Source organism: Geotrypetes seraphini, chromosome 6, assembly GCF_902459505.1.
Source record: "Geotrypetes seraphini chromosome 6, aGeoSer1.1, whole genome shotgun sequence".
NCBI classification, from domain to species: Eukaryota; Metazoa; Chordata; class Amphibia; order Gymnophiona; family Dermophiidae; genus Geotrypetes; species Geotrypetes seraphini.
In genome coordinates this window covers 232,832,776-232,846,465 of record NC_047089.1, presented here as the reverse complement: position 1 = coordinate 232,846,465, position 13,690 = coordinate 232,832,776, and the positions used below count along the sequence as shown (strand labels likewise).

Sequence of the window (13,690 nt, the reverse complement as noted above, 5' to 3'; positions counted from 1 at the left end):
GGGCCGCATGTGGCCCCCCCCGGGCCGCGTGTTTGAGACCACTGATCTAAAGCTTTATGATTTATTAAGACCATATTTTTGTTGCAGCTGTGAAAAATCAAGCAAAATAGGCAAAATTTATTTGAAAAATAGCAACATCAAAAATGCCCACAGTTGCACCTATTTAGCACAAAAAAGTCTCACAAAGGCTTGCAGGTCCAAACTCAACCCAGCTACATTCTTAAGAATGCCTTTGATCAACACAGGTAAAATGTCAAATAAAACAGCATTATACAGAACATAAGAATTCCCGCTGCTGGGTCAGACCAGTGGTCCATCCTGCCCAGCAGTCCGCTCACGCAGCGGCCCTCAGGTCAAAGACCATTGCTGTAAATCAGTGGTTCCCAACCCTGTCCTGGAGGACCACTAGGCCAGTCGGGTTTTTGGGATAGCCCTAATGAATATGCATGGGGCAGATTTGCATGCCTGTCACCTCCATTATATTATATCTATTAAGATGCACAAATGTAAGTTCATATAGATATATTTTGTGGTTTTAATTATGCATTAACCCCTCTATCCTCAACCCTACAACTATCTACTCAGGCTAGATATGTTTCCTCGGTGTCAGGTCAAAAGCGCGCCGGGACAAAGGCGTGCCCAGACAATTGAGCGCATCGCACGCCGCCGTGCCGCTCTAAATTACTGTTTTTAGTGCTCCGACGGGGGGGGCGTGGGGGGGGAACCCCACCACTTTACTTAATAGACATCGCACCGCGTTGTGGGGGCGTTGTGGGGGTGTGGGGGGTTGTAACCCCCCACATTTTACTGAAAACTTCACTTTTTCCCTGTTTTTAGGGAAAAAGTTCAGTTTACAGTAAAATGTGGAGGGTTACAACCCCCCAAACCCCCATAACGCTGGCGCGATGTATATTAAGTAAACTGGGGGGGTTCCCCAACAAAAACCCCCGTTGGAGCCCCTAAAAACTGTAATTTAGAGCGGCGCGGCGGTACGCGCTGCGCTCAATTGTCAGCGCGTGCTTTTGTCTTTCGCGCCGTTGTCTATGAACCTGTTTCCTCGCATCTCGTAATCATCATATACAGCAAGAAGATAAACCTGGGTTACTTGCCACCTGTACCCTTAAATTCTCCTGTCAACACATAGAAGTTTCCAAGTTTATTTGTATTTGATATATCACATATCAGCACAGACATCTCGGCGGTTCACAATCTAATTAGGTACTCCGAGTATTTTCCCTATCTGTCCCGGCAATGGAGGGTTAAGTGACTTGCCCAGTGTCACAAAGAGCAGCACTGGGCTTGAACCCACAACCTCAGGATGCTGAGGCAGCAGTTCCAACCAGTGTAGCGAGGGTGAGAGGTGTCTGGAGCGGTGATGCCCCTCCCCTGCCCTCCCCCTCACCTGCACACATTCCTTCCCCACCCCCTCCTGCTGCTCTCACTGCTTTCCTTCCCCCATATCTCTAACGTTCCTGGCATGAGCTGCAACCCTCAACTTGCGGGTCCAGGAAGTGACATCAGAGGACAAGCCGACGCTGGCACGACAGCAGGTTCGGGGTTGCTGCTCACACCAGGAATGTCACCGAGGTAAGGGGGGAAGGGAAACAGCACGCTCCTACGGCAGTGGAGGGCGAAGAAGGTGCAGGGGGGTGGGGGATGGAGAGGACGGGTACCTGTGCCCTCACCAAAACAGCATCTGGGGTGGACCGTCCCCCTACCCGCCCCTCCTTACTACGCCATTTGCTCCAACCACTGAGCCACTCCTCCACATCTGGTATCGATTAAGTTGTTGCGTGTTTTGGTGTGCCGTTGCAAGAATGTCGGAGCTTGAATGAGAGCAACGAACAAATTTTAAATTTCTTGTTAAACTTGACTAGAATGGAAGTGAAATCAGGGACAGGTTAGTTGAAGTTTACAGAGCTAATGCCGTGAAGAAAGCAGCCGTGTCCAACTACATTAAACGTTTTTCTGTGGGAAGAGAAAGCGTCACTGATGAGGTCAGCGTGGCCAGTAACGAGCAGAACTGATGAAAACTTTGAAAAAATTGGTCTAATTGTGCGTCAAAATCATCGGCTGACTATGAGAAGCATAGCAGACCAAGTAAACATCGACGGAGAAACAGGAAAATCTTGGCATGGGAAAGGTTTGTGCAATAATGGTCCTAAAAGCAAAGGAGAGTCGAAGTTTGCAAAGACCCTTTGGAGAGGTAAGACGATGTTTTGGGCTGTGTTATCACTGGTGATGAAACAAAGCGTCAAAGTGCACAATGGAAGTCAGCCTACTCCACGACCAAAAAAGTTCTGCCAATCTAAATCAAGAGTCAAAACAACTTTGCTAACCTTTTTTGATATCAGAGGGATTGTTCATTATGAATTTGTACCAACTGGACAAACAGTTAGCCAAGTTTACTATTTGGAAGTGCTGAAAAGGCTGTGTGAAAAAGTTAGACGAAGACAACCTGAACGCCAACAACTCATTGCTTTTGCATCACGACAATACGCCAGCTCACACGGGTCGGCACTATCTGTGAGGGTTTTTTTAAGCTAGAAAACAAATAACTGTATTTGAGCACCCTCCCTACCTGATATGGCCCCCCAATGATTTTTCTTTACCCAAAGATAAAGGAAATATTGAAAAGAAGACATTTTGATGACATTCAGGACATCAAGGGTAATATGACGACAGCTCTGATGGGCATTCCAGAAAAAGAGTTTCAAAATTGCTTTGAAGGGTGGACTAGGTGCTGGCATCGGTGCATAACTTCAAGGGAAGTACCGTATTTTCACGCATATAACGCGCGCGTTATACGCGTTTTAACCTACCGCGCATACCCCTCGCGCGTTATATGCGTGAGCGCGGTATACAAAATTTTTTTTACATAGTTCCCACCCCGCCCGACGCCCGATTCACCCCCCCCAGCAGGACCGCTCGCACCCCCACCCCGAACGACCGCTCGCACGCGCTCCCACCCGCACCCGCATCCACGATCGGAGCAAGAGGGAGCCCAAGCCCTCTTGCCCGGCCGACTCCCCAACTCCCCGACAATATCGGGCCAGGAGGGAGCCCAAACCCTCCTGGCCACGGCGACCCCCTACCCCCACCCCGCACTACATTACGGGCAGGAGGGATCCCAGGCCCTCCTGCCCTCGACGCAAACCCCCCTCCCTCCAACGACCGCCCCCCCCAGCCGACCCGCGACCCCCTGGCCGACCCCCACGACACCCCCACCCCCCTTCCCCGTACCTTTGGTAGTTGGCCGGACAGACGGGAGCCAAACCCGCCTGTCCGGTAGGCAGCCAACGACGGAATGAGGCCGGATTGGCCCATCCGTCCCAAAGCTCCGCCTACTGGTGGGGCCTAAGGCACGTGGGCCAATCAGAATAGGCCCTGGAGCCTTAGGTCCCACCTGGGGGCGCGGCCTGAGGCACATGGGCCCAACCCGACCATGTGCCTCAGGCCGCGCCCCCAGGTGGGACCTAAGGCTCCAGGGCCTATTCTGATTGGCCCACGCGCCTTAGGCCCCACCAGTAGGCGGAGCTTTGGGACGGATGGGCCAATCCGGCCTCATTCCGTCGTTGGCTGCCTGCCGGACAGGCGGGTTTGGCTCCCGTCTGTCCCAACTACACAAAGGTACGGGGAAGGCGGGTGGGGGTGTCGTGGGGGTCGGCCAGGGGGGTCGCGGGTCGGCTGGGGGGGCGGTCGGAGGTTCTTGGGGGAGAGTCGGGACAGCGCACGGAGAGGCGGGGCAGTGCACGGAAAGTCAGGGAGGGTGAACGGAGAGTCGGGACAGCGCACGGAGAGTCGGGGCAGTGCACGGAAAGTCAGGGAGGGTGAACGGAGAGTCGGGACAGCGCACGGAGAGGCGGGGCAGTGCACGGAAAGTCAGGGAGGGTGAACGGATAGTCGGGACAGCGCACGGAGAGTCGGGAAGGGCGAAAGGAGAGTCGGGGTGGCCAGAGGAGAGTCGGGGCGGGCGAAAGGACAGTCAGGCAGCATGCGCGGTATACCCGTGAGCGCGGTATACAAAAGTTTTTGTACATAAAATCGTGGTTTCTGCGCGCTATACCCGTGTGCGCGTTTTACACGGGTGCGCGTTATCTGCGTGAAAATACGGTACTTTGAAGGTGAGAATAATGATATTCAGCAGTGAGGTATGTAGCACTTTTCCTAGAATGAGTTCGTAAACTTTATTGTTAGACTTCGTATATTTGATAATTTGAACATATGCACATAACCATACGCAGAAACCTTATGTGCACCATATAAGCAAGTGTATGTTGAAATGGAAGGATGTTAAAACTTCTGGTTTGAAAATCTTTTTTTTTTTAATTCTTTATTCATTTTATAATTCACAACAAGTGTACAGTAAATATCAAACAATTAGAATACAACATCACTTGAAAATCTACCATATCATACAACAAAAAAATATAACCCCCACCCCCTCCCACTTCCATATACAACAAAAAATATACCACATGAATATAATATCTTATCATTCATATATATTATTAACAGAAATCCAAACCCCCCCCCCAATCCACATGTAAGAATTAAAATTGGGAAAAGTGTAAATTATTCATTATAATAATTTAAAAATGGCCCCCACACATCCTTAAATTTATTATAGTAACCTTTTTGAACTGCCAACGCTCTTTCCATTTTAAACACATGACATACTGAATGCCACCAGAAACAATAATTCAACCTTGTACCATCTTTCCAGTTATACTTTATTAGTTGAATGGCAACTCCTGTCAAAATTATATGCTGGTTTGAAAATCTAAAATCTGTCCAGAGAAATACGAGAGCAAATTTTTTACCCACCTGAACAGTTATGAAATTATCCTCATTATGCTTAAACAAAGGTTTTTGATCAGAAAGTTCTTGAGTTCGTACGCTAATTATAAACTACAGGTAAGAGGCACTCTGAAATATAATTATTTATTTATTTAATTCCATTTATGTCCCGTCCTCCCCAGAGAGCTCAGAACGGGTTACAAGGTGGCATACATAATAATTACCAACTCGGCCGACAAAAACCAAGATATGTACTAATACACAAAATATAAGCACTAAAAACAGGTACTGTAAAAATACAATCCCCACCAAATAAATCTGAACCAACAATGGTATGAGAGAATGCATCACCAGCTAAATCTTACAAACAAAATATGTAAGAAAATTCAAAAAATCAAAAAAAAATCAATCAAACTAATGGCACTATTCAGTACGAGCCTGTATAAACCCTTGAGTTGACCATTGGCTCCGGGCAGGTATTTATTGAAGTGACAAGCACTTTAGATTTTAATCTTAAAAGATCTAAATAAATCCTGCCCCGTACATCATCATGCCGTTTGTATAATATAATAAACAAGCTGGTGCAAGTCAAGTGCAAAAACGCTACCAAAGAGGTACCAGAAGGGGAAATTGTAAAATACAGAGGGGTAATAGAAAGGACCCTTGCGAGAGAACACTTATAAAAATATATCAATCCTAAATAGTAGTGAACTGAAAGTCGGGTTTAGAAATCAAACCACAAAATCCCCCGGAGGTCCAAAAACTCCACAAAACAACCAATGTGAAAATCAAAATAGAAAATGTAAAAAATGTGAAAAATGCACTGCGTTCCCAATAGAAGACAGAAAGTGTTAAAGTGTCACCAGGCCGCAATGTGGTATAAATTGATATCTGGATTTGTAAATAAAATTTAAAAAAATGGTCTAAGAGACATTTGGAGCATTGAGATTAAGCATCAGATTAATGCATCTCAATGGCCACGATTTTGGTCTTGGAGGTTAAGGTGTACAATATCAGCATCTATGAGACAAACATGTTTTTTTCTTTTACATAGAGCCTTTTGGACCCCTGTTCGTTTACATAGAATTGATAGCTCTAAGTCTAATAGATGCTGGCACTGTCATCTAGAAGCGGGGACATTAGATCATCTTTTATTTTATTGTCCATTCATATTACTATTTTGGAAATCAATTTGGCCTCAAATAAATAGGATGTTGGAAAATCCGGTAGCCTTGACATATGATACGATTTTGTTTGGTACTGCAATGAGAACTCGGAGTCAAATCTCGGCAAATAATAACAAACTTTTATTTATATTGACTGGAGTAGCAGTTCAACAAATAACATACAATTGGAAGAATTATGACAGATTAAATTACAACTTTTGGTGGAATTCAGTTTGCCATATATATAAGACTAGTCTTTAAGCCCGTTACATTAATGGGTGCTAGAACATATGTGTGTGTGTCTGTCTTTCTTTCTTTCTCTCTCTCTCCTTAGCCGCTTTCTTTCTTTCTGCCTTTCTTTTTCCTTGGCTGTCCATCACCACCCCTTGCCTGCTCCCCCTGTCCATTTTCCCTTCCTTTTACCTCCACTGTGTCCACCACCACCCCTTCACTGCTCTCCTTATGCAGCAGCAGCCCTTCTCCCTTTGTTTTATCTCCCCCCTGTCCAGCAGCACCTGTTTCCTTCTCCCCCTGTCCAACATCAGTCCTCCGTTCCTTTTTCTTCACCTCCCCTGTCCATCAGCATCTCTTTCCTTCTCCCCCTGTCCAGCAGTAGGCATCCCTTCCTTTTTTATCCTCCTTCCTCCTTCTTATCCCTATGATACTCTTACCTTGCTCTGCCCCTGATCAGAGGTTCCCGACAGCCGCCCAGTTGCACCCATTGGAAAAGTTCCCACTGCCGCATCCCGCACCCCTCCTGACGCGGCTCCCGCTGTCCTTTCTGTCTGTCTCTGTCCCTGGCCCCCTTTGCCTGTCTGTCTTTTTGTGTATCTCTCTGCCCCTGTGTCTTTCTTCTTCTGTCTGTCTGTCCAAAGCAGCATTCCATCCCCCTCCATTTCCCTCCCCCCACACCAGTTCCCTGTGCACCTGCACCTGTGTCTTTCTTATTTTCTTTGTGTTTCCCTTCCTCTCTCTGTCTATCTGTCCAAAGCAGCATTCCCTCCCCCCTCCATTTTCCTCCCCCCCACCAGTTCCCTGTGCAGCAGCATTAGCGTTTCCTCTACCCCCCCCTTTCCCTTCCCGCGGTCCGGACTACAAAGGTGGTGATTCCAGCAGCGCTTGCATCAGTCTCCACACGCTGCTTCTGGCCCTTCTACTGCCCTGATTTACTCTGGCACGTCCCTGATATCATCAGAGACGCAGCAGAGCAAATCAGGGCAGTAGAAGGGCCCGAAGCAGCGTGTGAAGACTGATGCACACGCTGCTGGAATTGCCATTCGGGCCCGCGGGAAGAGAAGGAGGTGGGCGGCAAAGGAGGAACGGAGATCGGCAGCAGCAGGAGGAACGGTGATCGTCATCTGGCTGTGGTCCGGCTTGTGGAGGCGATAGGCTGGTGACGTATTAGTGCGCCACCTAATTGGGGACCATTAACAGAGTTTTGTAATGATTGATATAAATTTTTTCCCATAATAAGATATTTGATAAAAGAGGGGGGGGGGATAGGTTTATTCTTTTTATCATAAAATATAAATAAATTATCATAATAATTGTTATATTGTGTGCAACTAACAAAATAAGGGGAGGGAAAGGGATTCATAATTGAATAATAGTTGATAAAATTATTAAATTTTATACGATGTCTAAAATTGTAGTAAGGACTATATAAGATATGTTGTATGTACAATATGTTATGGAGATATCAAGTGTATACTTAAGGTAATTGTATGAATCTTTATGATACACTTGTTGTTATATGAAAAAATTAATAAAAAATGTTGAACATAAACAAGGAAAACCAGCTGTAGTAGGCTTACCAAAGGGATGACATCCAGAAGAAACACCAGCAAAGTGCAGAGTTCAGACACTGTAGGAGGTGTGCTCACATGGGTCACTGCCGGAGATTCCAAATCTTTGTACTTCCTAGGATTTCAGGACGAAGAAAAAAAAAAAAAAAGAAATACAAAACACATGCAATTTGCTTTCATTTCACCAGGCTATTTTTGAAAGTTCAAATCTTCTATACCGTATATATTAGAATAGAAGTTTAATCCGCATACAAGTCAAGACCTCCATTTTTCCCTCAAAATGGTTGACTCGAATATAAGTCGGGTGGTTTAATATTCAAGTGCCCTGCCCTGTCAGGCTCTGCACCCAGCCCCCTCCCTTCCCTCCCCTGTCAGGTTCTTCACCTAGCCCCCTTCATTCCCTCCCTCCCTTGTCAGGTTCTGCGCCCAGCCCCCTTCCCTGGCAGACTCTGCATCCTGTACCCCCTCCCTGCCCTGTCTGTCGTACCTCCTCTGCCGATGCCTAGTGGTCCAGAGGTGCAGCAGGCAGGAGCAAGCTTTCCGCACTCCCTGCTAACCCGGTTGGTGGCTGCAGTGAATTATGGTTTCTTCAGCCTCTGAGTGGCACTGAGCAGGAGCACGCTTTGGCGCTGCTGCTTGGTGCCAAGCAGCTTCCTGGCTGGCTCCCATGAATTCTCCTCAGCGAGAATTCGCGGGAGCCAGTCAGGAAGCCGCTCAGCACCAAGCAGAAGCCAAAGCGCGCTCCTTCTCGGTGCCGCTCAGCAGCAGAAGAAACCATAACTTGCGGCAGCCACCAACCGGGTTAGCAGCGGGGCAGAAGCGTGGAAAGTTTGCTCCTGCCCGCTGCACCTCTGGACCACCAGGGATTGGCAGAGGAGGTACGGACAGGGCAGGAAGGGATGCAGAGCCTGGCGGCAGCCTGCAATAAGTCTGAGAGGGGGGCACTGGCCTGAATATAAACAGGGACCCCATTATCCCGGCTTATATTCAGGTATATACAGTATATTAAACTCTGAAAGCAGAAAAATTGGGTTTGCAGCAAGTAAAAGATGAACATTTGCTTCAACCAAATGATGCCAGTGTCAGTGACCCAGTCGTGAAACAAAATGTTGGGACCATTTCTAAACTGACTCTATGAATCTTGGTACATATAGGCCATCACTGCTGCTCCATGGAATATACTATACATAGAACACACATGATGCTGTCTCACACTAGAAAAATGGCAAAGCAATCATTGCAGCACAGGAGTGAAAATACCTACCTAAGACAAAACAAAATCTAATCCTAAAGTCTGAAAAAAATTATGAGTGAAAACTAGGTCTCCATGTTTATATAGGCTCGATTCCCCTTAGATGTTTCATACTATGGCAGTTTTTCTATAGAACACCCCAGTCTATCAACACAGCTAGGAACTAGCAAGGTGCTGTCACTTATTCAAGCAAGAGCAAAAGTGGAAATGTCCAATCAGAATGGTGCACAAAAAGTGTCTTTCAACTCATCTGATAAATCCAAATATCTTTATTCATCCAAAATAACTCATTCATCCAAAGTAACTCAATGACTCGACATGATCATGTTTCGGCCACCCGGCCTGCATCAGGAGTCTTAGGGTATCAATTGGATAAATATGCAACGGTTTGATCGTTGTGTTTTAGAGCATATTTATCCAATTGATACCCAAAGACTCCTAAGACTCCTGATGCAGGCCGAGTGAGTTGAAAGACACTTTTTGTGCACCATTCTGATTGGACATTTCCACTTTTGCTCGTTTGATTTTTGTGGATTTGTTTCCCCTGTTTTAGTGTGCTGTCACTTATTCTCCATGTGACCCTCCATTCTATCTTACAGGCCAGTAGAAATTTTATCATCTCATTTTGCCATAAGCCAGAAAGCACAATTACTTACCGTAACAGGTATTATCCAGGGACAGCAGGCAGATATTCTTGACTGATGGGTGACGGCACCGACGGAGCCCCGGTACGGACAATTTTAGAGTGATTGCATTCTAAGAACTTGAAAGTTCTAGTAGGCCGCACGCGCGAGTGCTTTCCCGCCCGACAGAGGCACGCGGTCCCCAGTTAGGATAAGCCAGCTAAGAAGCCAACCCGGGGAGGTGGGTGGGACGCAAGAATATCTGCCTGCTGTCCCTGGATAACACCTGTTACGGTAAGTAACTGTGCTTTATCTCAGGACAAGCAGGCAGCATATTCTTCACTGATGGGTGACCTCCAAGCTAACAAAAAGAGGGATGGAGGGAAGGTTGGCCATTAGGAAAACAAATTTTGCAAAACAGATTGACCGAAGTGTCCATCCCGTCTGGAGAATGCATCCAGACAATAGTGGAGCGCGCACGATATGGCAGCCTAACCGCAGCGCTCCCGTATCCAGGCAACAAACGGAATAAAAATAAAACTTTCACTTTGTCTAATCGCTATTAAAAATACATAAAACAACGTCGGAAATGGCAAGTATGAAGCAGGGAAAAGCTGAAAAACCTTCAACATCGGGTATATCAGCAAAAAGAACAAAAGTAACTCCCCTGTCACCATCGAGTGTGCCGTTCCCGATGGAAACTGAAGAACTCACTGAAAAGTCCGATATTATGACTGAACTGTTCAAAATAAAACTGATGCTGACTGAAAATGCCAATAAAATCTCTGAAGTTAAAGAAGAACTTCTCAACATGAAACAAGAGATCCAAACCGAAAGACTGAGAATGACAGTGATGGAAGAAAAAATGGAGAAATTTGAATCCTTCACACAAGAATATGATAAAGATAAAAAAGAAGTAGCAGCTTTAAAAAATCAATTGGTGGATATGGAAAACCGAGGAAAAAGAAAGAACATCAGAATTTTAGGACTGGCTGAAAATATTGAAGGGGGAGATCCTGTACAATTCTTGGAAAATCTTTTACCTAAACTGCTTCAGCTCAATTCAAAATGGCCGTTAGAAATTGAAAGAGCCCACAGAATCCCCACAAGAAAGCCAGTAAACCAGGCTGCTCCAAGACCTTTGATATTCAAGGTTTTAAGGTACCAACATGCTCAGGAAATATTAAAAATGGCAAAAGCAAATAAAAACTTGAATTATAAAGGATCAAAACTGATTTTAGTTCCGGATTTTGCTAAATATACAGCAAACATAAGAAAACAATTCCTCACATACAGACAGCAGTTGAAAGAAAAAGGTTACATATATGGAATATATTATCCATCCACTATGAGAGTATCCAGTGGAAATAAATCCATATACTTTCAAGACCCTGCAAAACTGAAAGAATTTTTGACACAAAAAGAACCTATGTTTACATAAAAAACAGAATAAAAGGAACAATTCAGCTGAAGAAAGAAGAAAGAAGAAAGAAGATGGAAAAAAGGGAAAATAAAGAAGAATATTAATAAAAAAAAAAAAAAAAAATAAGACATAAGAAATGTTACTAACTGGAAAGATAATTTATTGATATAGTGGATGCAATAATATAATATTATTTTATTAAATTAATTATTAATAAAATATTAGCATCCACATTAATTAATATTAATTAAAAAAAAAAAAAAAAATTTTAATTATTAAAATATAAATAAATAAATTATAAAACTAAAATATTTATATAAAATACATATTTTAATCAAAATAGAAAATTATTCAATTATATAAGCATATTAACTTATTATGATTAATGAATAATGAAATGTTTTACAATGAATTTATCATTAAAAATATTGAAAGGAAAATTTGTTATTGTTATATTGAGAATAAGACTTAAAAATGAAATATATTAATTTATTATAAAAACAATATTTTAATTCTATGTAAGAAGATTATAATTTTATGAAATATATACAAGAAAATAATTTGATTATTGAAGGGATTAATTAATAAAATAGGTGTCTATTATAAAATTTTTATTTAATTCAATTATTCAGTCATATTAACTTATTATGGAAAAATAAGGAATTAAGTAATTGATTGGTAGATAATTAATAAAATAGGAATTTATTATAAAACTTATTTATTGATATAAAATGTATATTTTATTCAATTATTCATTCAAATTAATTTATAATGAAGATGATCTAAGAAAATGATTGAAATGCATTATTATTAATATTAATATTTTTATAAAAATGGATATATTTAATTTACATGATGAATAACAGATATATAGAGAATAAGAGCTATATTTGTAATATGTTTATTTAATAAGAATATTATATTACATGTATGCATGATATTGAATTTAATTTTATGAATCAAATATATATAATTCTCAGTAAATTTATAAAATTTTATAGATTAAATGGATATAATTTTCAATTATATAAGGGTGGAAGTATAAAGAATGTATTGAATTTAGAAATATGTTTTTAAATAATATAATGAATTATTAGTTGCCTTGGGATGGAGATTTAGGTTTTGCATGACCAATGCGTGTTCCAAATCAGAATATGATAATGGGTGGGGGGGGAGGGAAAATAATGGGTGGGATAGGAGATAAATTTTTATTGAATGTGCTAGGAACTAATCTTGTAAATTATCATAGAATATTGGTTAAAACATAATTATTAATTAGATGGATATAAAAATGTATTCGCTGAATGTCAATGGTTTAAATCATCCTATTAAGAAGAAGAAATTATTATCGTTCCTTAAAAATCAAAATGCGGACATTTACTTCATTCAAGAGACCCATCTTTCGGAAATTGAATCAAAAAAATTATCTGGAGGATGGATTTCTAAATGTTTATTTGCACCGGCTTTAAAGAAAAAAGCTGGAGTGGCTGTTCTAATAAACAAAAAATGTAATGCAGATTTTAAATTAATTAATTATGATCCCTTAGGTAGATGGGTACATATCGAAATGGTTCTGGGAAATACAACCCTGAATTTATTCAATTTATATGCTCCTAATACGAATCAAATGGAGTTTTTTAAACAAATTCAACAATTACTTTTACCACTGGCTACATCTAATTTAATAGTAGCAGGGGATTTCAATGCTGTAATGGATCCGATTTTGGATAAAAAACCAAGTAAAGTTATGAAATCATTAGGCTTAGATAATTTGATACTATCTTGTGATTTAGTAGATATATGGCGAATTCTTCATTTTAATGAACAGGAATTTTCTTTTTGTTCTCAGGTCCATAAATCTTTTTCACGAATTGATTATATATTTGTTTCTAATAATATAGCGCAGCGTGTACTAAAAGCAATAATTGATCCCATTATAATTTCAGATCATGCTGGTGTGTGGATTAATCTTCAAAATTATGATGTTGAAAACTTTGATTCAATATGGAGATTTAATAATGATTTACTAGCGGATTCAAAATTTCTTGAAGATTTTAAAATAAAAATGCAAGAATTCTTTCAATTTAATGAATCAGATACTATTAATGCTGAGATCTTATGGGATGCTTATAAAGCAACTATGAGAGGAAATATTATTTCATACTCAACATTTATTAATAAACAAAAAAAAAAACAATTTCTTGAAATAGGAAAACAAATTAAATTATTAGAAAATAAATTAATTGAGAAATGGGAAAATAATACATTACAAGAAATATTAAAATTAAAAGTTAAATATAATGAGATTTCTTCTCAAATTGTGAGGAAAGACATTTTCAATAAACAAGTACAATATTATGGAAATTCAAATAAAGCGGGGAAATTATTAGCAAATTTTCTTAAAGTAAAGAAAAGAAAATCTAAGATTATTGCAATCAAAGATACACAAGGTAACACACATACCAACACAAAAGATATTATAACACAATTTCTTGATTTTTATAAAGAATTATATACTTCCAATTCTTATAAAAATAAAGAACAAGATGGATTAACTTTTTTAAATTCATATATTGGACCAAATATTCCAGATCATATAAAAGGAAGTTTAGAAGAACCTA

General features: G+C 41.3%; 1 protein-coding gene across 2 annotated transcripts in view; it reads right to left on the bottom strand.

The window, feature by feature from the left end:
- DOP1B (DOP1 leucine zipper like protein B) overlaps positions 1–13,690 on the bottom strand; it is a 245,892-nt gene that overhangs the window by 145,201 nt on the left and 87,001 nt on the right. For both annotated transcript variants that reach the window (XM_033947781.1, XM_033947782.1), the window contains exon 12: positions 7,781–7,886. In XM_033947781.1, the coding sequence (XP_033803672.1) occupies positions 7,781–7,886 (106 nt within the window). The remainder of the gene's footprint in view (positions 1–7,780; positions 7,887–13,690) is intronic.